The sequence below is a fragment of the Neodiprion pinetum genome, chromosome 6 (assembly GCF_021155775.2).
Source record: "Neodiprion pinetum isolate iyNeoPine1 chromosome 6, iyNeoPine1.2, whole genome shotgun sequence".
In the NCBI taxonomy this organism is placed as follows: Eukaryota; Metazoa; Arthropoda; class Insecta; order Hymenoptera; family Diprionidae; genus Neodiprion; species Neodiprion pinetum.
Genome location: NC_060237.1, coordinates 13,097,404 through 13,122,311, shown reverse-complemented (window position 1 = coordinate 13,122,311; position 24,908 = coordinate 13,097,404). Strand labels below are relative to the sequence as shown.

Below are 24,908 nucleotides of genomic sequence, written 5' to 3'. Positions count from 1 at the left end.
GCCCTCAAAGAAGACTTGGTGAAGGCGGCCATTGTCGTCAGGCGCGTCGAGCGTGTCTGGAACAGGATGGAGGAATAGCTGACCGGCACCAGAGTACCGCGGGAGTCCGGAGACGAGGCCACGCAGACAGGGGCGCAGCAGCCCTAGCAGAAGCAGCAGAAGGCAGCCGCAGCCACCAAGAGGAAGGAGATCTCCCCCTCAACCGGGGCTGCGGAGAAGAGGCCGCGCCTCGATGAACAGGGAAAGAAGTCCCAGCAGGAGGGCTGGAGCGAGGTGGTGAGACGAGGTCGCCGCAAGGCCGCCGCCCCAACACCAGCAGCGCCAGTAAAAAAGACGGCCGCGGCCGCCGCGAAAGAAGGTAAGCCCAGGCCTAGAAAACCGGTTAGGCCGGACGCCGTCTTGATCAAGACGGAAGGAGGACAGAACTATGCCGAACTCCTCAAGAAGGTCAGGAGTCAGGTGGACCCGGATAAGGTGGGCGTCTCCATCACCGCGGTCAGGAGATCCAGAGGGGGAGATGTCCTCCTCGAGCTGAAGGGCTCGAGCGGCACACAGGCCCTGAAGGAGGCCGTCGTGGGGGTTCTGGGTGGCCAGGCCAAGGTTTCGACTCTGGAACCGTCAATGACCATCGAGATTAGAGATCTTGACGAGATCACGACGGGGGAAGAGGTAAGGGTGGCCCTCAACAGCGCCTTAAAAGCGCCGCTCGAGGGCAAGATAAGATTGAGAAGTGGTTCTAGGGGCATCCAGGCTGCGCTGATGAGGATGACAGAGCAGACTGCCCGGAAGCTGCTAAAGATTGGCAAAATCAAGATCGGTTGGACCGTCTGTCGGATCCGAGAAAGGATCACGGTTGACAGGCGTCACAGATCCCAAGGGTATGAACATCACACTGCCAAATGCCTGGGCATAGACAACTCGAATGCCTGCAAGAGATGCGGTGAGACCGGGCATAAGGAGAAGCAGTGCGGGAGGTCCAGCCCAAGGTGCATCATGTGCACAAACGGCGGGGCAAGAGTGGACCACTTCGCCGGGAGTGGCCAGTCCAGAGCCTTCAAGGCGGAGCTGCTGAAGGCCAAGGACCGGCGCAACGGGCGGGCCACCATAAGGGTGCCCAACTCCGGGGGAGTGGTGAGGACGGGAAGGGCGAACGTGGAGCCAGTGATGCTCTCCCCCACCACACTGGGAAGGTTGTTCGGGCGGAGGCTCGATTTCAGCACGTCGCTATGTCAGGAGTGAGGTGCGTCAACACGGGTCCCGGGGCTGTGCCTGAAGCGGACATACTTCAGGTAAACTTGAACAGGAGCCAGGCCGCCCAGGACCTGCTTACGTAAACTGCTGCGGCTATGAGGGCCAGCATACTGCTGGTATCTGAGCCTAGCAGGGCGGGGAAGCAAGGTATTTGGCTGGTGGATACGAGGGGTGACGCGGCCATCCTTGGGATGCGAAACCTCACCAGCAACCTGATGCTGGGTGGGAGAGGCGAAGGCTTCGTGTGGGTGAGAGTAAGCAGCACGAGTGTCTTCAGCTGCTACGTCTCGCCCAATACGTCGACGCAAGCACTGGAGATGCAGCTGGACGGCCTCGAGGAGGCAGTCAGGGCGGCAGGGGGTAGGATCCTCATAGCAGTCGACTTCAACGCGAAGTCACCGCTATGGGGATCCGATAGACGGGACGAGAGGGGCGAGATCGTGGCTGAGTACTTAGCCAGACCCGACCTCTGGCGCATAAACACGGGACACGCCCCAACCTGGAGCAGGCAAGCCACCGGCGCGAAGTCGATCATCGACATAACGGTTGGCAGCCCCGGAGTGGCGGCCGAGATACGAGGATGGAGGGTCCTCGAAGAACCTGAGCGACCACCGCTACATCTACATGAGTTGGTGGCGCACGGTGGAGCTCGGGCAACGGACAGAGGCGCCAGCCAGCGGTTCAGCAAGGGATGGGTCGTTAGAAAGCTGGACAAGGCGGCCATGACAGCCTGTCTCTTCTCGAAGAAGAGAAAGCGAAGCACAGGCAAGGTCCAACCGAGACCGGAAGTTGGAAGTGGACGCCCTCATGGACACCATCACCAGGGCATGCGATGCGGGAATGCCGAGAAAAAGGCCACAGCGTGGCAGGACCGCCGTCCAGCGAGATCGCTCTCGCCGTGGGGGCTCTCGTACAAGCTGGTCACCAAGAATCTTGGAGGCCTGAGGCAACCAGAAGACCCAACAATCGTCAAGGGGGTGCTGGGTGAGTTATTCCCAACTTATGGGAAGACGATAAGCACCACGTCCAGGTGCGACGACGACGGTCCCACTGAACCTTTCACCGAGGCGGAGCTCGCCGACGCGGGAAGGAGGCTCGGTAGGGGGAAGGCGCCAGGACCTGACGGAGTGCCGAACGAAGTCTCGGCCGTAGTTGCTGAGTGCTACCCGGACACACTCCTCAGGGCCTGCAACGAGTGCCTTCGCAGTGGAGCATTTCCCGGCAGGTGAAAAAGACAAAGGCATGTTTTACTGCCTAAGGGGCAGACTAAGGATGGGGAGGTGCCGAAGTACCGGCCCATCAGCCTGATTGACGTCGCTGGCAAAATGCTGGAAAGGCTATTGCACGCCAGGCTCGAGGCAGCTCTGGACGCGTCAGGCGGACTAGCAGACAATCAGTACGGTTTCCGTACGGGAAGGTGAACCAACCAAGCCATCGACGAGGTCGTGGACATCGCCAGGAAAGCGAACGAGCGCAAAGGTCGCGTCGCTACCCCCTGCTTGTTGGCGCTTTTGGACGTCAAAAACGCCTTCAATGCAGTTGGGCACGACGTAATCCTGGAAACGATGAAGAAGCGGAAGGACATGCCGGCGTACCTCCTGCGCATGGTCAAGAGCTACCTGGAAAACAGCTTACTCTTGTACCACACCAGCGAAAGCGGAAAAACGCGCTGGTGGACGACAGGGGTTTCACAGGGGTCGGTCCTCGGCCCACCACTGTGGAACGTGGCCTATGATGACTTGCTGTGGCTGAAAATGCCGGAAGGGGTGACAACTATCAGCCTCGCCGACGACGTAGCTCTGGTGGTGACAACTAGGACGGCGGAACTGCTCGAGAGCAAGACCAATGAAGCAATCAGCAGCGCCTGGGCGTGGCTGGCTGGCGTAGGACTGGCGGAAAGGAAGACAGAGATAGTGGTGATAACTAGCCGGCACACGCTGAAGGTAAACCCTATCAAAGTCAAAGGACACGAGGTGAAGCCCACAGACAGCTCGAAGTACCCGGGAGTGACTATCGACGCCAGGATGAACTTCGCGGAGCACGTGCGAAAGGCCGCTAACAGGGCTATTGGCGTAGCCGCAGCCATTGGGAGGCTGATGCCCAACATCGGGGGACCGGCCTACGTGAAAAGAAAACTCCTGGCGAGCGTAATATACTCCGTTGCATTCTACGGAGCCCTGGTGTGGGCAGACGCCCCAAAGGTGGCGATGAACAGGAGCAGACTGGAGGCCGCGGGAAGGGCCAGCGCACTACGAGTCGTGTCGGCGTACCGCACTGTCTCGACGCCGGCCGCTATGTTGCTGGCGGGTCTGATCCCGCTGCACTTGATGGTGGCCGAACGAAAAAGAATGGCCGAGGCGGATGCGAGAAGCGGGGCCGGTGGCAAGGCGGCTAAGGCCAGACTGAGACGTGAGGAGCGGGTGAAGATGACCGAGGAATGGGGCGTGGAATGGGGAGAAGAGGAGGAGGGGGCATGGACGATGGAGGCGATACCCTCGGTAGTACCCTGGATCGACCGGAGAGACGGCCAGATGGAGTTTCACCTGACCCAAGGCCTAACGGGGCACGGGTGCTTCGGTGCATATCTCCATCGGATAGGTAAGGAGACGACGCCAAGGTGCCACCACTGCGAAGCCGCTGCGGATGACAAAAAACACACGTGGTTCGTGTGCCCGGCATGGATGGCACCGAGGGAAGTAAGGTGGAGCGCGACCGGACCGACCGCGAACATCCGGGAGGTAGTGCGTGCCATGCTGAGAGGGTCGGAACAGTGAAATGCAGTGGCTGACTACATCAGACGAGTACTCCGTGATAAGGAGGAGGCCGAAAGGAACAAGAGGGGTGAACGACCAGGCAGGAGACCCAAGCCGGGGACGCCTGCGCGAGACGCGGCGCGCGGCGTGCGGCTGTGACCTGGCATACAGGCACGCCGTATGCTTTAGGAGCGCGGGCCACCTCAGGGATGGTGTGGCCGAACCTACCAGTGACGTAGCGGATATTGGCGTGGTACAGGATAAGATCGTGGGTCTGGCGGCAAGGCACGCCGCCGAGGAAATCGAGATAGGACCGCCTGCGGTCAGAGCGACAATGCCGGGTATCGAGGGTGCAAGGGTCCGGATGACCTACGGGGACGTAAACTACGTAGGCAACAACCGAGATATATTGTACCTGAAGCGCAAGTACGGAGGCCAACAAAAGCTGACGAACTTGTGCAGTCCGGTGAATATGCAACCGATGGGGCTAGACGTTGTGGTGCTCGACGGCGTGGTCTTTACCGCCAGCTGCCAAGGCGTCAGCTGGGACGAGCATGTGAGGATGTTCCCGCACTACAGGTCCACGGTGGACAAGGGGGCCACCTGCTCGGACTGGCGGCTGGCCAGGATGCAGACGTTGCAGGTAAGTGTGCAGGAGCTAGGTCGGGGCCATGTGAGCACGGCTAGCAACATGCTCTGCAGAAAAGACTAGAAGTGCGTAGGGAGATGCGAAGCGTGACTAGTGACACGGACAGTTAGATCATTTGGCAGGACAGTATTGCAAAGCCAATGAACGTAGCGTAGGAGGCGCAGTGACAGGAGATTAACGACACGGACAGGCGAGTAAATTGGCAGGACAACAGTGCGAAGCCAACGAGCGAAGTGTAGTGGTGAGTGTAGTGCAAAGTGTGACTGCGGACTACGTCGCCGGAAGACAGACAGTAGCAAATTCCGTGCCAACAGTAGACACAACCGAGGCAAGAAGAGTGGAGGCGAAGGAAAGCTGACTGAGGCGCGACTGTCTAGCCGAGATGGTCAACGTCACGATAAGGTAAGCGGGAGAGAGAGGCCAAGAGAACGGCCGGCCACAGGGACGGAGTGCAGTAATGCGAGAGCGGGGCCGCTCCGTCCTGGGTGATGAGTGGCGGAGGGGTTTAAGCCGGTAAAAGGTAAAAATCCGGCACTATCCGAGGGCACCATTGAATCGAAGATTTCCCCTTTGCCGCTGAAAAAAAAAGGTCGGTACCCCTACGTCGGCTGTCACCTTGTCGCGGTGTAGGGGCTTGATGGACGCGATGAATCTTGAGGATCCGACGCCCCGGGACTTCAAAACCTCGTGGCGGGAGTGACTCTAGACGAGTGTCCACTAAGAACAGTCGGTTCAGCCTCTTGGGGCTGAGTGTATGAATGGTGGTTCGAATGTGCGATGTGTACATGTGATGCGGTTGGGGCCCTTGGGGCGATTTCTCAGAGACCAACCAAGGAAGGTGTAGTTGCCGACTGACCGGGGCTGTAAGTGAATTCAGTACCTTTACCGGACCTTGGTGGCATACTACGGGTAAACGTCAGTCTACGAAACCTCGGTTCCATGGCGAGGGTCCCAGGAAACCACACGTTCAGAGTGGGAGAACCGCTGCCCTCAGCTGACTGGAGCCAATCTGGGAGTCAAACCTGGTATTCCGAGCGCGTGTGCGGTAGGTTAAATCCGGCAACGTCTCACTGGGTCGGGGCCTACCCTATTTCTGATTGACAGGGTAATCCCCGGGCTGGCAACGCTAAAGATGTACGTTCAGGGGGTTCGAGCGGATAGGGCAGACCACCCGACAAACCGACAGCGGCTTCCGTGCGAGGGGGTAGGGATCTTACCGGCGGGGCGATATGCCACACTGCGGTGTGGCTGCCATGATGGCCGAACCGTCGATATATATTATTCGTTTCAGCATGGATTTTACAACACCACCCAAACCAAATCAAGGAGTTGAGGACAGGGAGACACGCGGACGTCTCATCGTAAGGGGAAGCAGCTGGCCCCCCCTTACGGCAAGGACGGGAACGGATCCAGCGGCAGAATCACCTGCGACTGAGGCCACCGGAAGGGAGAGAAGGAGGAGAACACGCCAATGGCGCACGCTGAGAAGCAACCCCCGCAGCCGCAGTGCCAGCAGGGGAGCAAGAGAAAGGGGAGCGAGCTCACCCCGCCAGGACTCGCGAGTTCCTCGGACGAAGAGGAGCCGACCCTGCCGCATAGGCCGGCAAGCACGCGGGGGGCAGAACGGAAGCCACAGAAAGCGGGACTGGAGAGGCGAGAGCCGTATTTCCAGCCAAAGAGGGTGGAGAGGGCCAGAAGAAGAACACAGGTACCCGTCCTAAGGACAAGAAGAGGCGCGTTATACTCAATAAGGGGGCCTACGCAGTAGGAAGCTCAGATACCGATGAGACGGGATCTGAGGAAAGCACCCAGAGCCAGCGTCCGAGGATGGCAAAAGACCCCCCTACTACCACGAAGACTAGGGAAAAGGTCACCGGTGTGGTGACGAGCTTCCCAGAAGATGTTCCGAAGGGGATAGGCCTCGTCGAATACAGGTACATGACCGCGGCAGATCTGGGAGCCCAGATCAGGGAGCGGATGAAAGAAATTGACGGCATCAGGATGAAATGCAAGTCAATGAACGGCAGACTGAGCGGAGAAATAAAAAAGAGAGTGGGCTGGACGAAAGAAGCTCTGCTCACCCTTACCGGCAAAGCAGTAATGGCAGCCGGTCCCGCAGAGCTACGGGAGGAGAAAACGAAGCTGGAGACCCAGGTCCTGGATGGACTAAGGGAGAGGGAGAAGCTCCAGAAGAGGCGGGAGGAGTACCGGGTAGCCCTAGGGAAAGCCCAGGCGGGGGCCAAAAGACGAGGACAGGGCCAGGAATGAAGAGCTGGCCAGGCAAGCCGCGGCCCTCGGGCAAAAGCGAGAGGAGGTCAGCCGGATCTCCCGCATACTGTGCAGCACAAGAGACAGGGGAATCCAAGCCATACCGCGGCCACCCCGGATGCCGTAAGAGAAAGAGGTGCGGGCCTTGGACCGCCCAACAGGGCGCGCGCGGTATCTAGCGCGACCCAAGATACCGCAGAACCCACAAAAGAAGCCCCAGGCGCGGCAAGCTCCCAATGGAGGCAGGCGACGACGTCTGGGTTAAAGTGGGAAGAAGCGGCGCGAAGGCGAAGGGAAAGAAAAAGAAGGAGGATCGATCGAGTAAGAGGAACCCCCCCGGAGGGGCAAATCACAGCAGGTTGCCAACGGAGGCTAGGCCAAGGGTCCTGCCGTCGATCCAGGCGCAAGCAGGTGCGAACAAACCGCCCGGAGCCACCCGCAAGGCCCCGAGAACCGCGGTGGTCACCATCGAATGCAGAGGGGAGAGCGCCCCCTACGCTGAAATCCTGCAATTTGCCCGCGGCAACATCCGGCTGGAAGAGCTGGACATAGGGGGGACCAGGGTTCGGCGAGCAGCCAATGGCGGGGTGCTCATAAAAATACCCGGACCCGAGAACGCGAAGAAGGCGAACGCCCTGGCGTAGCGACTCTCCGATGTAATCGGGGAAAAATACGGCGACGCGGTGTAGGCGACGCGACCGTCAACCAAGGGTGAGCTGAGGGTACAAGGCCTGGACGACTCGGTGACGACCGAAGAGCTGGCCCGCACCCCAGCGGAACAGAGAGGATGCAGTTCACAGGAGATCCGAGTAGGCCCTCCGCGGAGAATGGCTAGCCGGCTCTTCAGCGCTTGGGTGCAGTGTCCTCTAAGGGCAGCCACAACCGTGGCGGCGAAGGGTAAGATTAAAATAGGCTGGACCATAGCCAGGGTCAAGCTACTGGAGGTGCGGCCCCGTCAATGCTACAGGTGCTGGGGCTTTGGACACCTAGGCGCCGCGTGCAACGCACGGGCAGCGCGCAGGCGTGCGTGTTTCAGGTGTGGCAGCGATGGACATCAGGCGAGAAGCTGCACATCTTCCCCGAAATGCGCGGTGTGCAACAGCAAAGGGAGGTACAGCGCCCACAGGATGGGATCGGGACGCTGCGCGTCGGTCAGTGAACGGGGTCGGGGGCCCGCAGCCAGGGACACCGCAGATGGCCAGGTTCTTCCTGCAGAGCAATCTGAACTACAGCCGGGGAAAGGGGGGGGGGCCAAGGACCTGCTGAGCCAGTTTGCGTTAGAAGAGGGGGTGGATATGTGTCTCATAACCGAGCCACACTCCATCCCGGGCGCAGACAACTGGCTGGGCAGCGAGGACGGCCTGGCGGCCATATGATGGAAGATGGAGTGCGATGCACCACGGTGCTCCCTACTGGAGAGGGGAAGGGGGTATGTAGCGGCCAGATGCGGAAACATAGCAGTCGTGTCTGGCTACATATCCTCCAACGTTCCCATTCAAGCGTTCGAGGCGTTTATGGACGACCTGGCACGGGTGGTCCGGTCAGCAGGCGACGGCGGCAGGGGGGTACTGGTGGGCGGTGACTTCAAAGCCCGCTCGCCGACATAGGACCCAGCAGGGAGCAACCGCAGGGGGGAGCTCTTGGAGAGATGGGCGGCGTCGTGCGGAGTAAGCCTGCACAACGATGGGACTACGGCAACGTGTGTCAGGGCGTAAGGCTCGTCAGTTGTTGACCTGACGTGGTCGACGCCGAGCCTGACGCCGACGGTGCAGCAATGGCGGGTTTTTACAGAGAGGGAGACGCTCTCGGACCACCTTTATATAGCGTGAAAGATACAGGGCTCTCGGCACGTGAAATCTGGGGACGGAGGTGGACACGCGCGGTGGAACTGGCGCAGATCCGATGTAGAATGCTTCGGGGAATCCCTAGTCACTTGTCTAGCATGGGGAACAACGGTCGAGGACCAGACTACGTCGGCCAGCCTGGCTGCATGGGTGGACAGGACCATAACGCAGGCCTGCGACGCGACCGCTCCCAGAGCTCGAACCAAGAGCTATAGGAGGACTACGTACTGGTGGAGCGAGGACCTGGCCGAACAGCGTAAGCGCTGCGTGGCAGCAAGGAGGTGCCTCACCAGGAACAGGAGAGCAGCCAGTGGTCTCCACGACGACAGAGAGGCCGAATACCGGGCCAGCCAGCGGAGGCTGCGGGACAGCATAAAAGCAGCAAAGCCCAAGGCCTGGGAACACCTCGTGGGTTCCGTGGAATCGGACCCATGGGGCCTACCTTACAAGCTGGTGCTGGGCAGGCTCCGCACCGTCTCGAGGAGGCTGACGGAAACCCTCGATAGCGAGACCCTGGGGAGGCTCCTCACACCACTATTCCCAAGAGGAGAGGGCAACGAGCCGGAGAGCCAGGGAGACCGGAGCTGGAACGAGGGATGGGCGGTCACGGTAGACGAAGTACGGTCCGCGATCAAGAAGGGGAGCGGGCAAAACACCGCCCCGGGACCAGACGGCATAGAGGAGCCGCGTGGGCAAGAGTCCCCGAGGGGATGCCTACCCTGATCACACGGACATTAACGGCGTGTCTACGGGAGGGGCACGTCCCACGATTCTGGAAGAGGGCCCGGCTAGTGCTTATTCCCAAAGGAGGCACGTCCGGCGGATCTCTTCCAAAGGTCAGGCCTATATGCCTTTTGGGCGAACTGGGGAGGACCTTCGAGAGGGTTCTGGTTTTTCGACTAGGGAACTGGATGGAAGAGAACCCCCGGGCCCGGCTGTCGGACGAGCAATATGGCTTTCGGAAACGGCGATCAACAATCGACGCGCTAATCAGGGTGCGCCAGTTCGTCGAGGGCGTTACAAGAACGGGATGCTGCGCGGTGACTGTATCTTTGGATATAGCCAACGCTTTCAATAGCCTCCCATGGCCTGTTATCAGAAACGCGCTCGCGACGAAGGGGGTACACGCGTCCATGCGGCCAATTATTAACGATTATCTTTCCGACAGGTACGTCGAGTACACAACGGAGGGCGGGGGACTGAGAAGCCTGGCTGTGACGGCCAGAGTTCCACAAGAGTCTGTTCTAGGTCCTCTGCTGTGGATCCTGTCGTTTGACGAGGTCCTGCGGGTTGGAGCGGAGCCAGGCACCGCGGTGGTATGCTATGCAGACGACACCCTGGTCTTGAGTTCCGCGGCGGAGCCAGCATCAGCGGTGGCACTGGCCAACGCAATGGTGGCGAGAGTGTGCCGGCGCATATCGGACCTTGGGCTCAAGATATCGGCCAACAAGACGGCGGCGGTCCTTTTCGGCCGCGCGGGAGAAGGGACGGTGGAACACATCCCGGACTTGAGGGTAGGTTCGGAGAGGATCCCACGGGAGGGGTCCATGAAATATCTTGAGATATGGCTGAACTCCGGTCTCACATTCCGGGAGCATTTCGCGGGCATGGAAATGAAGATCGGGGGCATCACGAGGGCCCCATCGCGACTGATGTCGAACCTCAGGGGGACGTCGGAGACGAAGCGGCGACTGTACGCCGGGACCCTGTTTGCGGCCATTCTGTACGGGGCTCCGGTATGGGGGGACGTGGCGAAAACGTCAAGGCACATAAAACGTGCCATGGGAAAGCACCAGAGGAAAATCTGCACAAGGGTGGTCGCGGCATACCGGACGGCGTCCTTTGTGTCTGTCACAATGCTGGCCCGAACGACGCCGCTACACCTGGTGGCTGGTGCCTATCACCGAGCATACGGCTGGATGTGGGAGACGCGAGCGACGACGGGATCCTGCTCTACTGACGAAGCAAGGACTGTCAGGGCGAGAGAACTCCTTGCTGCCCGTAAACGATGGAGGAGGTCCCTGGAGGGTCCCGACCTTCCCAGCGGGAGGTCAAGAGCGGCGATCGCGGATAACTGGGATGGGTGGCACGGCAGGGGTCATGGAAGGTTGACCTTCCGATTAATTCAGGTGCTGATGGGCCACGGTTGTTTCGCCGACTCCCTGCACAGGATAGGGAGGGCGGAGCGGCCGGCCTGCCAGCACTGTGCGAGGGCTGCGGACACGTCAAGCCCCACGGTGGAAACCTGCCCAGCGTGGGACGGATAGGGCGGCCCTGCGGGAGGCCGTTGGGGGGGACCTGACCCTGGCCGGGTTGATCCGGTCAATGAGGGGCTCAGGGAAGGGATGGGCGGCGGTGGCCCGCTTCGCGGAACGGGTGATCGCCGCAAAAGAACTTGAGGAGAGAGCGCGGCAACAGGCCCCGCAGCGCGCAGGGAATGAGACCGGGTAGCGCAGGCTACACGGGCCGAATGGGTAGCTCGGACATGTGGGGACCCGAACGGGTCGGCGGGGTGGTGTGCCGGCCGAGCTTCGCTTCGTCCCTCGGGGCGGGCCAGGGGGGGCGCGGAGAGGCATAGATGGTGCCAGATTAGGATGTAATTGGCCCCCGGTTAGGGCTAGGGCCTCTCCGCTCAATACCTCCTCTTTATCATCAGCCCCAACCCCCTGGGACGGCGACTGGAGCGCGACGCCGCGCCGTCTTCCCCTGACCTCCGCGAGGATAGTCCTAGTCCTAGAGGACGCAGAGTGGGAATCGCCCTCGGCACTGGACGGCTTCGCCTCACGAAGCGCCAGCCACAGCGCGGTTAGAAGGAAGTTACCCACGAGGATGGCAAGACACGCAGACACCACAACAGGCAAGACACGCAGCCGCGTAGTAGTGCCCGGGGGCTCTCTGAAGATATGCCTCGAGCGGTTCCGGGGAGTCCCCTACCCGCACCAGGATGGCCGCTGGTTTTTTAGTGGAGTCGAGTCGCACACTACCCCGAGGGTCCTTGCGGGGCGCCTCGGGGTGTGCATAAGGCATTTTCCCAGCGATAACAAAAAAAAAAAAAAAAGGTTAGGTCGGTTACACACCGACTACATGTCCCGTCATCTCGTCCGCCATCCTGCATGCTAGTCAGCCATCTTGCATGCTAGTCAGCCATCTTGCATGTCAGTCCGCCATCTTGCGGGTTAATCCGCAATTTTGCAGTCGGTAACACACTGACGCTCGGTTGGTAACAAACCGACTACGGGCGAGGCGCGTCTTGCAGCATTCAATCAGGTCGGTAAGGCAGTTTTGAGACAGAACTCCTCTTATATAACTACTTATTTTGAAGTTGATCCTTCGTCATATTATGTTTGTTACGGATTATCAAATGGATCAGCTTCCGCACAAAACAACCACACATGAAGGTCTTGTGTAAGATATTGAATAATGGTTCCTGGTTGATCAAAAGATGATTCATTCGAGTATATGAAAAATGCAATTGGCTGTAGAGCAGAGATGTGTCTTCGAAGAGAGTAGGGTTTTGAGTTGAATATGTGGTTATTAAAGGATGAAATACAAGTGAGTTTGGAGACAAATCATATGGGTGCAAAAAATGTACATATAAGAATCCATAGTGGAGAAAATAGAATTAGCAGAGTAAGGTAGATAGCAAGTAGCGTAAGGCTGGATCGATATAGAAGGACAAGATGCAGATTATAGCGTTAATATAAGAAGCGTGGGAGAGTTGGCAAGTAGAAGCAATAAATATGAAAGACGTGTGGCGGTTCGCTAGAGGTAATAGTCAAAAATAACATGATGTGTAAAAAATAGATCATAAAACAATTTCTCATCAATTCAGTCACAGCTCAGATGTGCTCTCCTCGTCGCGCGTCGGTCTGGATTAATAGAATTTTGCTCGAAAGTGAAAGAAAAGACATGCTGAACGTGAGAGTGAAGGTAGATCGGCTTGACGGTGAGGATTCGTACACTTCGAAACTATGCGATTTATCGATAAATTCGTGAAAACTCAATCGTAAGATTCCCCAATTTTACATCTTACAAACTTTAACATCACATTAGTCAAAAATCATACTTTTGTGGGTCTACTAATTAAATCAGATATCTCCTCAGATCGGTCATCAAAGCCAAGTTGACACAACCATTCAGTTCAACTCATTGACGAAGCAAAAATCGAAATGATGTGGGTTGAAAATGAGTGCAGCAGCAATGTGATTTTACATCTGAAATCCGAAGCAGTTTATCGTAATGAAATATTATCAATGAATCGGACTTCCGTTTCCGGTTTGGATGTGAGTGGCAGGTGTGAGAAAGAGTGTGAGAATTTAGCAGGATAGCAAAGGTGAGGAGGAAAGGAAATGGGGAAGAGAAGGAGTGGGGAAGACCAGGACGTGCGGACGAGTGGAGGGAATAGGGAGGCAGGAGTAGAAGGAAAGGACAGGTGAAAAAAGGGGGAAAGTTTTGAGGTTAGTCAGAGAAAGCCGGCGGACGGCAACGGGAAGGATAACAAAAAAATAGGCGGTGACATCTAGGGCGTAGGAAGGGGGATGAAGCAAAGACAGATAGGTGGCAGGTAGATAAGGTAGGGAGCGGTGGCGGAGATAAACAGTATGAGCAACGCGGGTGGCCAAAAAGAAGGGGCGAACAGAGTAGAGAAGGAGAAAAAGAAAGGTAGGCCGGGTGCAGTAGCATCGTTAGGGAGGCATAGGAGTCATAGCCTGGGATCGGCGACGACGGTGCTAGATTTATGGAACAGAAAGCGGGAGGAGAAGGGGGAAAAAGGGGAGGAGGATGCACATGAGATACAGGAAAGAGGAAGAGTATTTGGGAAAAGCAGGAAAGTTCACTGGTCGCCGGAGGGCAAGACAGGTGAGGAAGGGAAGACAGAGAGAGGGAGTATACAGGATATGCTAAGGCTGATTAGGGAAGAGTTAAAGATAGGTCTAGAGGAGGTCAAAGGGCAAGGAAGGGGGATCAGGGAAGAAATGGAAAAGATTAAAGGGGAAATGACTAGAAGGGAAGAGCAGTGGGAAGTAGAGAGGGGGGAGATGAAGGAAACGATAAGGGACCTAGGTAAAAGATTAGAAGAGGTAGAAGAGCGGAGAGGAGGGAAGATGGACAGGGTAAAGGGGAGGCTGGCAGAATTAGAAATAAAGAGAAGGTGGGGGGCAGAAGGTGGGGGGGAGAGGCAGAGACAGGGGAATGCGGAAGTGGCGCAGGTGACAATAGATAGGTTAAAAAAGATGGGGTGGGCCACAGAGAGGAAAGAAAGGGAAGAAAGAAGGGGAAATATAGTATTGAGAGGAGCGAGAATAGAGAAGGGAAAGGAAAAGGAAGGGTTGAAAAAGATTATGCAGGTGATAGGGGTAGAGGTCGAGGTAAAGGATATGTGGGAGGTAGGCGCAAAAAAGGGGGGAGAAAAGGGGATAGCAGGGCTAGGGAATAGGGAGCAAAAGAGGCAGGTAATGGAAAGAAAAAGCGTCCTTAAAGGGAGGGAGGAGAGAAAAGAGGATCTCACCTGGGCAGAGAGGAGAATGAAATGGAAGTTGAGGGAGATAGCAGCTATCGAGGAGAGAAGGGGAAACAGAGTAAGAATAGGGTATGCAAAGATCTGGATAGAAGGGAAAATGTGAAAGTGGGATGAGATAGGAAAGGTGCTTAGGGACGGTGCAGGGAGAGAGAGGGAATAGGGGCAAAGGGAGGGGAGGGGAAAAGTGGAGGAAGGCGATAGGGAAAGGACAGCAAGCGAGGAAAGACAAGAGGGGGGTATAGAAGCACAGGCTGGGGTACGTAGGGAAAGGCAGTCGGGGAAATGGTCAGTGGGGAGGGACAGAGGCAGAGGGGGCGGGAAAGAAAGAGTAGAGAGAGGGGAGTAGGCGAGACGGAAAGGGAGGGTTGGAAAGTAGTTTTCTGGAATGTGGCGGGGCTTGCGAGAAAGGATGAAGATTTCTGGAGGGGTCTAAGGGAGTGGGATGTAATATTTTTAATGGAGACATGGATAGAAAAGAAGGGGTGGGAAAGAATTAGGAATGAGTTGCCAGCAGGGTATAGATGGGAAGTGCAGTATGCGGTGAGAAGAAATAGGAAGGGAAGAGCAATAGGCGGAATGCTGTTAGGGGTAAGAAGGGAGATAGTAAGTGGGGAGGAAGGGAGGGAAGAGGTAAAAGAGGGGATGATAATAAGGAAAATAAGTATAGGGGGGGGGGGGGGAAATAGATAGTAATAGGAATATACGTAAATGGGGATCTGAAAGAGAAGATAGGGGAATTGAAGGAGCGGACAGAAGAGGTAGAGGGAGGAACAAGAGTGCTAGTAAGGGGTGATTTCAATTCCAGGACAGGGCAGGAGGGGGAAGGATGTTTGGGGGAAGGAGAGGAGGAGGATAGGAGTAGGAAATCAAAGGACAGGAAAATAAACTCCGAAGGTAAGCAGCTGGTGCAATTTTTGGAAGAGACAGGATGGGCAATAATGAATGGGAACATAGAGGGCGATGAGGAGGGAGAATTTATGTATGTAGGAGGGGCGGGGGTGACGGTGATAGATTACGCTATAGGAGACAGCGAGGTAAGGAATAGGGTCAAAAGGATGGAGATTGGGGATAGGGTTGACTCGGACCATCACCCGGTAATAGTGTGGATGAGGGGGGCAGTGACTAGGACAAGAAAGAGAAAAAGAGTAGGGGAAGCTTGTAATGGAGACTGGACAGAGGAGGGTAGGAGAAGGTTTAGAACAGAGGTCAAATGGGAGGGGGTGGGAGAAGCGGATGTAGGCAAAGAGATAGAGAAAAGAATAAGGGAGCTTAGACGAGCTTTAGAGGTAGGAGGGAGGGGAAGTGAAGTGAATAAAGGTTGGTGGGATGAGGAATGTGGGCGAAAGAAAGCGGAAGTAAAGCAAGGTTTAAGGAACTAGAGAAAGGGGGAGGGGGAGGGGGAAGCGTATAGAAAGGAAAGAAGGGAATATAATAGGCTGTGCGAGGAGAGGAGGAAGAAAGAAAATGCGGGATTCATAAAAGAAGCAGCGGAAGCAAGGACAGAAAGCAAGGTATGGGAGATAGTTAACAGGGAAAGAAAGAAGAGGAAGAGGGTGAATGAGGAAATAGGCGATTAGGAGTGGAGGGAGTATTCCATGGGATCATCAGGCGGAGTGGAAAGCAAGATAACAGAAGGCGGGGGGACGGCAAATAGAAAGGGGGATGGGAAAGAGGAGCTGCAGAGGGAAGAGATTAAGAAGGTGATAGGAAAGCTGAGGGATGGAAAAGCACCACGGGGGGATGGAATAGCTAGCGAGGTATGGAGGTATGGGGGGGAAGAGATGGAGCAGTGGGTATGGAAAACATGTAACAGAGTTTGGGTGGGGGAGAGCTGGCCAGAGGATTGGAGAGAGGGATTGATAGCGCCGATACAAAGAAGGCGGAGGGGAAAAGGGTAGAAGAGTATAGGGGGGTGACGCTGATGCTAACTCTGTATAAGGTCTATGCGATGGCATTAGCGGAAAGGTTAGAAAGAGAGGTGGAGGAGAAGGGCATGATACCGCAAAATAAAACTGGCTTCAGGAAAGGAATGGGTACAATTGACAACGTATACGTGCTTGACTATTTAATCAATAGACAGGTGGGAAGGGATAAGGGAAAGGTGGTGACGTTCTTTGTGGACTCAAAAGCGGCGTTCGATTCGGTGGACAGGAAGGTGCTATGGGAGACTATGGAAAGGAGAGGGGTGAGGGAAAGGCTAAGAATAAGGATAGAGGAAATTTACAAGGAAACAAAGAGTTGGGTGAGGAGCGGGGGAAAGGTACGAGAGGCGTTCTGGACGGCGATGGGGTTAAGGCAGGGATGTCCGCTCAGTCTGCATGTATTCAACCTGCTGCTGGCGGATTCAGAAGAGGAAATGGAGAGAGGGAGACGGGTTGGGGGGGTGGAGTTGGCCGGCGCGCAGCGGCAGGGTATCGATGTTAGCGTATGCTGATGACATAGTGCTACTAGCGAGACGTGAAGAGGAGATGGAGGTAATGATTAGGAAGTTAGAAAGGTATATGAACAGGGAAAGGATGACAGTAAATGTAGGGAAATCAAGGATTATGAGATTTAGGAAAGGAGGCGGCAGAAGGAAAAAAATGGATTGGAGATGGAAAGGGAAAAAGATAGAGGAGGTTAAAGAGTTCAGTCATCTAGGGTATAGAGTGAAGTGCAATGGGGGACAGGAAGCACACGTGAAGGAGAGAGTACGGAAGGCAGGGGTAGTAATGAGGCAGGTATAGGGAAGAGGAAAAAGAAGGTTTGGGAGGGATTGGGAAAAAAGGATTTGGTTATTTGACAGGCTGGTATGGAGGGAAGAGCAGAGAAAAGAGAGGTGGGAGAAAATAAGGGAATCGAGGTACAGCAGATGGTACAGGCTAGTGAAAGGAGAAGGGATACCAGGGTATCTGGGAAAGGGATGGGGGGAAAGCAGGTGATCAAGAGTGGCAAGATTTAGATTGGGAAGCGAGATGAAGGAGGCAAGGTACTAGAAAGAAGAGGAAAAGAGAATGTGTAGGGTGTGCAGGGGGGAGGAGGAAATATGGGAGCACGTATGGGAAAGGTGCGTGGGCTGGGATAGAAGGGGGGAAAGCTGGCAGGAGGTGGTGAGGGAGATGTTAGGTGAGGAGGGGGTGGGAGAAGTCTGGATGAGAGAACTGGAAAGGATCAGGGATGTACAAGAGAATGAAAAAGTGAGAGATGAATGGGAAATTGAAGTCGATTAGGATAAGGACAAATAGGGAATAGAATAAGGTAAAATAGGATAAGGTTAAGTAAAGATAAGGATAAAGAATAAGAAAAGGATAAAAGGGAAAGTAAGGGAATGGCACGGCAACGGCACAGGGCACAGGCAATCAGAAAATAAGTAAAGATAAGGTAGGAAGTAAGAATAGGATAAGAATAGGTTAAGAAAACATGTAAAAATATGGTAAAGGGAGAGGAAAATGGAAGTCTTTGTAACCCCAAGGGGAACAATAAATATTACATACATACATATTATCAATTAATCGGAATCAACAAGTCAACGGCTCCATGCACGTTATCCGACGTGATGAATTTTGTAGAAGCGACATCATCATCGTCTGTTTCAACAGATTTCACTGTGAACAACAAGTTCAAAAACCGACCATTGCCCATGTTGAATGAATCACCATATCAGTCTCCGCTGGCTTCACCGACAATACATGGAATTCCCAACACTTTCAATAAACTACCATTATTGTATATGGGGGGCGCATTCAATTCATATAACGATAGGAAAAAAACTCAAAAACAAAGAAAAAAAAAGTGATGAATTTTGAACATCTTTCAACAATTTAAATAAGGTAGTCACAGCGCATTAAAAAAAAAAAAATCCGAAGCAACGTGTAACGATAGCGACTATTCTTCCGGCAATTTCATCGTGACAATCGTGGAAACTCAAAATTCTTAACGGAACGGCTCGGTGAATCGATGGTGTGTCTTAAGTGGTGTACTTTCGCGCTACCCAAGGAGGCCTACTCCTCAACTCACCTTTCACAAACGGTAACGTACTACTTAGTTGTCCTAAATCGCTCTTTGTTATTTGTGATAGTTTTTACCTTAATTGTCCTAAATCTCTCTTTGTCATTTGTAATAGTGTACTTGATTCATTTTGTTACACAAAATATGAACTAGTGTGGACAATTCGAGTGCCATCTTGTCCATACCATTGATTTCCTGTCACCCAGAATAGTGTACTTTTATCACAGCCGGTGCGTTTACACTTTATACAAGCAAAGCCCAAAGTAATCCATTTCTAACCGCTCGGGAATAGATTATATATGTATATTCTTTTGAGATCACGCTGGGTGAGATCCTTCAGATGGTCGTCTGCACGTGACACGTCTAAGTAACACTGTATAATTTCATCCCTTCATTATCACTCCTTTGACTATCTTCCTATTGTTTATACAAAAAACTGGTTTCTAACAGACAACCGTGTATATCTATGATGTGCATGTATTCAATTGACATTTTCTTTGTCGATGTAACTGAGATACAGTTAGATTAACATTGCTGAGTTTGGTTGAAGTGGATTGCCCGAAACGAATTTACACAATTGTGGAGAGTCTACAGTATCTATATGGCGACACATACAAATTTTAATCGGTGGTCATTTCATTCCCATAATAACATTTGAATACTGCACTATCTAACTAGGTATACGTGATGGTAAGATTAATTCTTGTCGTCTTTACGTACCAATCGTTTATCTACTTGAGTTGAGCGACGCAGAGAGCACGGCTTGACTATGAACTCATCTCGTCCGTCATGGTTACTGAAAGCGCCGTTAGGTTAGCAGTCTTCATACATCTTCAGTTAACGAAATAGGTTAATTCTTACGGGATTAGGTTTAACTTTTGAGATCATAATGTCTTTATACTGGGCATCGCTTTGTACGATGCATATTTTTCAACCTTATATTGTCACACAAGGGTCCAGAGAGTCCAGCGTAATTTTCATAGGCTAGCCTTTGAATAATGGAAAGGGGATAAGCTTAGGACCGTGATGTAAAAAAAGTTTCGGGTCTCCTCAGTAGTGACATGGGCCGGGTCGATCAGTTGCCATCGAACCACTGAGCACTGAGTTTCTAAAGTGAGTCCAGGGTTTCCAAGATCCTACTGTGGCAAAGATGTAAGTTTTTTAGGGGTGTGTACTTTTTTTAATTCTATTAATTTTATGTTCATAATATAATATATTTGTTCCTCGTTTTTGCGATTTTTTTTCATATGAAAACATCGTTAAAATCAAAATTGATGCTTTGTGGTCACAGTTCTGTATTGAATAACTTGGTTATCGCTAGATCCGAGCTGAAATCTGCCGAGTAAATAGTTGTACACAGCAACTCATAAAAGTACAAAATACATAAAACAAACATGCAAACTCGAAATGAGACGCGCAGCTGCGAGGGGATAGAAGCGGTGCTTTGGTCCTGATTCACAGCGAGAGCGCTCTGATAGTCCAGGCGATTTCAAAATCGATTATTTTCATTCTACTTCGGTGGATGAAGCAGAAGAGGATGCGAGTGAGGGAAAACCCAAGTTCGCTTCTAGCGACACGGATTTCGAGCCGGAAGAGCCATGACCTCCCAAAAGAGAAAGAAGAACTATATATACGGAAAACGTCCCCCAAAGAACTTATACGGCAACAACGGTTACAAGTGGACGACAATAGCACCCGAAATAAGCGAACGAGCCTCAGTAAACCGTCTAGTAAGTCATCTACCTGGAGTAAAAGTGCAGCTGCCGATGTCAAGAGCCCAATCGTAGCGTGGTTGTTACTAATGATAAATTAATAAATATACCGAACATAATTGTAACTTATACGAGCACCCAGATTGCTTTGAAACGTATACATATAGGGGAACAAATATACATATGGAGGATTTAAGATTCACTCAAATTGAAAGCGATTCTCCGGTTCTTGTATTTAGCAAGTGTGAAAGATGATGGCCATAATCACGTTGAAAGGATGTGGCGTAGGCGTTCGTCGCCAGTTTATCATGCGACAATGCTGTCTCAAAGATTTACGTTTTTGTTACAGATAATCCGATTTGGTAACAAGTCCACTTTCACCGAATAGATTCCGTCGACAAAATGGAACCGATTCGCGAAATCTGGGATTCACTTTTAATAGATTGCAAACAATGTAATACTCATTATAAATATTGCACAATCGATGAGCAGTTTTTTAGTTCTCGAGGACATCCATTTCGCAATTACATGCACGCTGAACCAGATAAATACGGCATAAAGATCGTCTTGATGAACGATACAAGAACTTCGTATATGATAAATGCATTTCCGCATGTGGGGACCGTGTCAAACCGAGAAGCATCGGAATCTGTTTTGAGTAACTATATTAATACCTTATTGGAATCAATTCACGGTAGCGGAAAAACATCATGTCCGATAATTGATTCACATCGATTCCAATCGCTGATAAAATGATAACCTTGTATTCTCTTACGTTGGTCGGTCAGATTCGGACGTAAAGCGAACACCTGAAATGATTTCAAAACAATCTTGAAGGTGGAATCTGCGCGCTGTGCTTACAGCAACAATAAAACTCTGCTGTAATATTGCTCCCAAAAAAAAAAAAAGATTGTTATGTTGTTGTCAACGCTGCATAGACGTGAAAGCTTTGATACGGATACGGGAAAGCCCGAAATAATTCACTTTTACAATTTCAGTACGGGTGGTATCGATACGTTCGCCCAAACGTGTTACGAATATAGCGCATCCGGCCGCTCATGTCACTGGCCTTTGAGATTTTTTTACGGGATGATACATCAGTCAGGGATAAACAGCTACGTCTTCGTGAAATGCAGAAAATGAAACAACGTGTCGCGCAATCTTTTTGGAGGACTTGTCAGTAGAGCTCATAAAACCGTTGCTACAGTTAAACCTGTAAAGCGCACAGCCATGTTTCTATACCCTCCGAGATGCTCAACGAATTTTTGGAAATCGGGCTACTAGCATAGAACAGATAAATTAAGAAAAAAAGAGTGAAATCGACATTATTTCGCATTTTTGGACTTTCTTTTCTGTTCAAACCGGCATATTTCGGAGTTTTTCCATTCTATAAATTTTTTTCGTTGCAAGGCAATTCCTCAATCGATTTTCAATCGATTTTAAAAACAAACTTAAATATGACAATTACATTGTTGTTATGTAGAAAAATCTGAATGGGTTTTCCAAAACCCCTGTGTGGCAACGACATTAGAAAAAATAGGTGCAGCAATCTGGGGTTAACATATTTCGATGTCTCAAAATGAAAAACTCACCTTATATTCTCGGTCGAAACAATTTCACGAAGTAGGGCGCTCACGCCGAACCAGGTAACTACCGCTACTCCCATTCCGCACCACTTTCCTCAAGTTGCGATGACGAATGGTGGAAAGCTTATAAATATCCGAGTATATCATACGCCTAATCAAATATATACGATATGATATGATATGATGGTATGATGAAGATCACGATGATGAGCTAATCATGCCTTTTACGTACCAATGACGTCACGTATGGTAGCTGTACTGTTGCATGTAATGAAGTATGTGTAGAAGGGAATCATCACAATGCCATCATTTGCCGCCTGTGAATTTAAACATAAACTGTATTAGAATAACAAACAACTGCCGTTTCATTGCTAGAATATGATCCTATCAACATAAAAATTGAAAGTTGCTATGATTCTTGGTATTTGTAATGGTCCTAATGTCATTGCAAAAAGGGATTTTCATTTCAAAAAGAATACAAAAAAATTTTATGATCCACTTGCGCATAGCGGATATGAAAATATTTTGTATCTAAGAGGCAAAATAGATCTTTTTATAACAAGCGTGACTTCGTAATACAAGTTATAGGTGAACGATGCTTGCATTACACTTGCGCAAAACACAGTCAACTGAACAGAACTTGATAAATGGGTCACACACTTCCGGAAATACTATTCGCTAACCACCGTCAGCTAATTAAATCCCTCCACCCTTCTTACAAGTGTCTCTGAATTAGAAAGCTACATTATCCTGAAAGAAACCTGTGCGAGCCTGCTTATGCAGCATGCATTTATATGCACGCTTAGGAAAGTTCCAGGTGATAATTCTGTCAGTTATAATTTTTAAATAATCTTCCTAATAACTAGCCACTTTATCTTAATACGCTGTTTGATAATATTTCAGATAAAAAAGGCATCTATCCTGGTCCAACATTATTCTAAGAATGTTGTTGAAAAAAGGTAATATGAATAATAACTTCAATTATCACCAAATTGCTCTAGTGAACTGCATTGCTAAGATTTTCTCCCAGGTTATGTGTTCCTGAATAACTGCATGAGGTGAAGCAAATGATAAATACTCATAGAGGCAGGTGGGCTTCTAGATGAACTACGGATTTTTTAACACCATCGACTCCCTGAACACCTTCGCTGTCAGTCGAAAATGAGATTTTCGTGCCACTTTTGTGTTAGAAAAAAATTTTCGTAGATTCATCTTATAGTTTCAATATTACAATTTTTGCGGTCGCTGAATCCAAATCTGAATTCAGATTTGCAAAATGCAAAATTGCGGATCTAATGTGGCGGCCGCAAATCCGAAAAAAAGTTTGATTCCCGCAAAAGTAAGCACTTTACGGTATCTGAAGTCTTTAAATTTGAATCTGAAATCGGATTTTCAATATTCGAAATGGTGGATCCAATATGGCGGGAGAAAATATCAGTTTTTATTTGATTGAGTTGATTTCAGAGTTAGAACTCAAATTCGAAATTAATAACCACAAACATCTGAAGATACAAATTTTTATCGAAATCCAACTACTTTTCAAATTTTCTCCCACCATATTGGATCCGCAATTGTAAATTTTTAAATTCGATTTGAGATTCGGATTCAGCGACCTTAAAAACGATGATGTACTAAATTACAGTCAAATTGATGTAGTGGAAGCATGTTTATTTTCAAATGCCCACATATGTGTCATGGGATAAAAGTAAAACGACTTTTTTCACCCATATGTGTGTCACTGACGGTCAAGGGATTCAAACAGTTATACAAATGCAGCTCCGAAAAGATAGATAAAAACTGTATGGACGATAAAAGTGCTTTTGACATTGTGAATTGTGAGTTGTTATGGAAAAAGTTGGAAAAAATCATTCAAAGCAAAAAAATTATGAACATTGTCAGTGACATGTACTCGAGAGTAAACGTAAGAATATTGAATGGGACATATGTTATTCAAACTATTACTGTCACCCGAGCTGTCTTACAAGGAGAAATTCTATCATCTATACTGTTTGCTATATTTATATCCAATTTCAAGGAATTGCTAAAGAATAAAGGAGTAAGAGAAGTCTCTATCACGCACATAGTAAAACTTTCATTGTTAGCTTATGTAGATTACATAATAATTCTAGCAGACACAACCGTCAGCATGAGAGATTTTATAATATTTCTACATGAATATTGTCAGATTGATAAACTACTCGTAAATATATTTAAAAAAAAATAATAATCTTATTCCAAATAGGAGTTTATGCATATAAACATAACTTTCTCGGCACTAAAACTATCGAATATCTTCAAGAATAAAACTCTCTTTGAGTCCTCTCTTTGAGGACTCTTTGTCCATATTCGTTCTATACGAAATGGCAACTAAAAATTTTTTGATTAAAGTGAAAACCACAAGTTCAGTCACCATCTTAAGCATCCACTTTTTGTAAATAAAGTCCTAGAAAGTATATAACAGACTGTGTTCACCCCTAGTAAACTCTGCATTATCTGCATTACATTTTATCGCCCCAATATAGTATATTATACTCTAGACGTCAACTCGACCACATAAAAACAATCCAAACACTCTTTTTGAGAGACTCACGCACAGTGGTCCCAAATCCCGAAAAGGTGGCCAATAGTCGAAAAAATAGGTATTTTTTTAGGGAGTGTCAATGGTTAGAATAGTTGCAGTGGTATCCTTAGTGTGTATTATGACCGTTAAGAAAGGATGAGCTTTCCTACCTGGCTTGGGAACTCATTTCGTTCGTGAGCGTTGGGGCTGCTGCATAGTTTACTCGTCGCCATCGAAAATAAAACAAAGTTGAGACACATGTCTTCTCTATATATATTATATATATTCTTCTCCAGAAAGTAAGTACAATTCGAATGTGTTGCTCGAAATTAATATTAACAATGTATGAAATAGTAAGTCATTATTGAAAGTAGTGGTATTTTTCTTTGCTATATTATGAAAAGTCGTGTTAGAAAAAGCAATAAGTCAAAACCCCCGTCGACCCCCAGTCTTCAACCAAATGGAAATTGTTGCCTAGACATTTTTTCAAAACATATCCAAAAATTAGCTGCAACTAGCTGCGACTCCGGTTTTGGGTATAAGTTTTATGCGTTGATGTGAGTACTAGGATGGTTTTCGTTTAGGGTATAGCAACCTAGTGTGCTCTTTCTGCAGCTTTTCATAATTTTCGCGTCTGAAATCTTATTCATAAAAAATTGATAAAGATAATTCTTCTATTAATGTTATTTTTCCATTTTCTACAGAACCTCTGTATAATGCCGAAGGAATTTCTTTTACGAGAAAGGAATTTTCATATTTGTGATATCGCTATGAAAC

The 24,908-nt window shown here is 50.5% G+C and overlaps 1 protein-coding gene across 4 annotated transcripts in view; it reads right to left on the bottom strand.

The window, feature by feature from the left end:
• Positions 1 to 24,908, bottom strand: part of LOC124221964 (dipeptidase 1) — a 1,639,756-nt gene that overhangs the window by 450,903 nt on the left and 1,163,945 nt on the right. For 3 of the 4 annotated variants that reach the window (XM_046632456.2, XM_046632457.2, XM_069137092.1), the window contains exon 10: positions 21,804 to 21,888. In XM_046632456.2, coding sequence (XP_046488412.1) covers positions 21,804 to 21,888 — 85 coding nt within the window. Of the gene's footprint in view, positions 1 to 21,669; positions 21,723 to 21,803; positions 21,889 to 24,908 lie in introns of those variants that run through there. The other variant, XM_046632460.1, reaches the window with a different exon arrangement.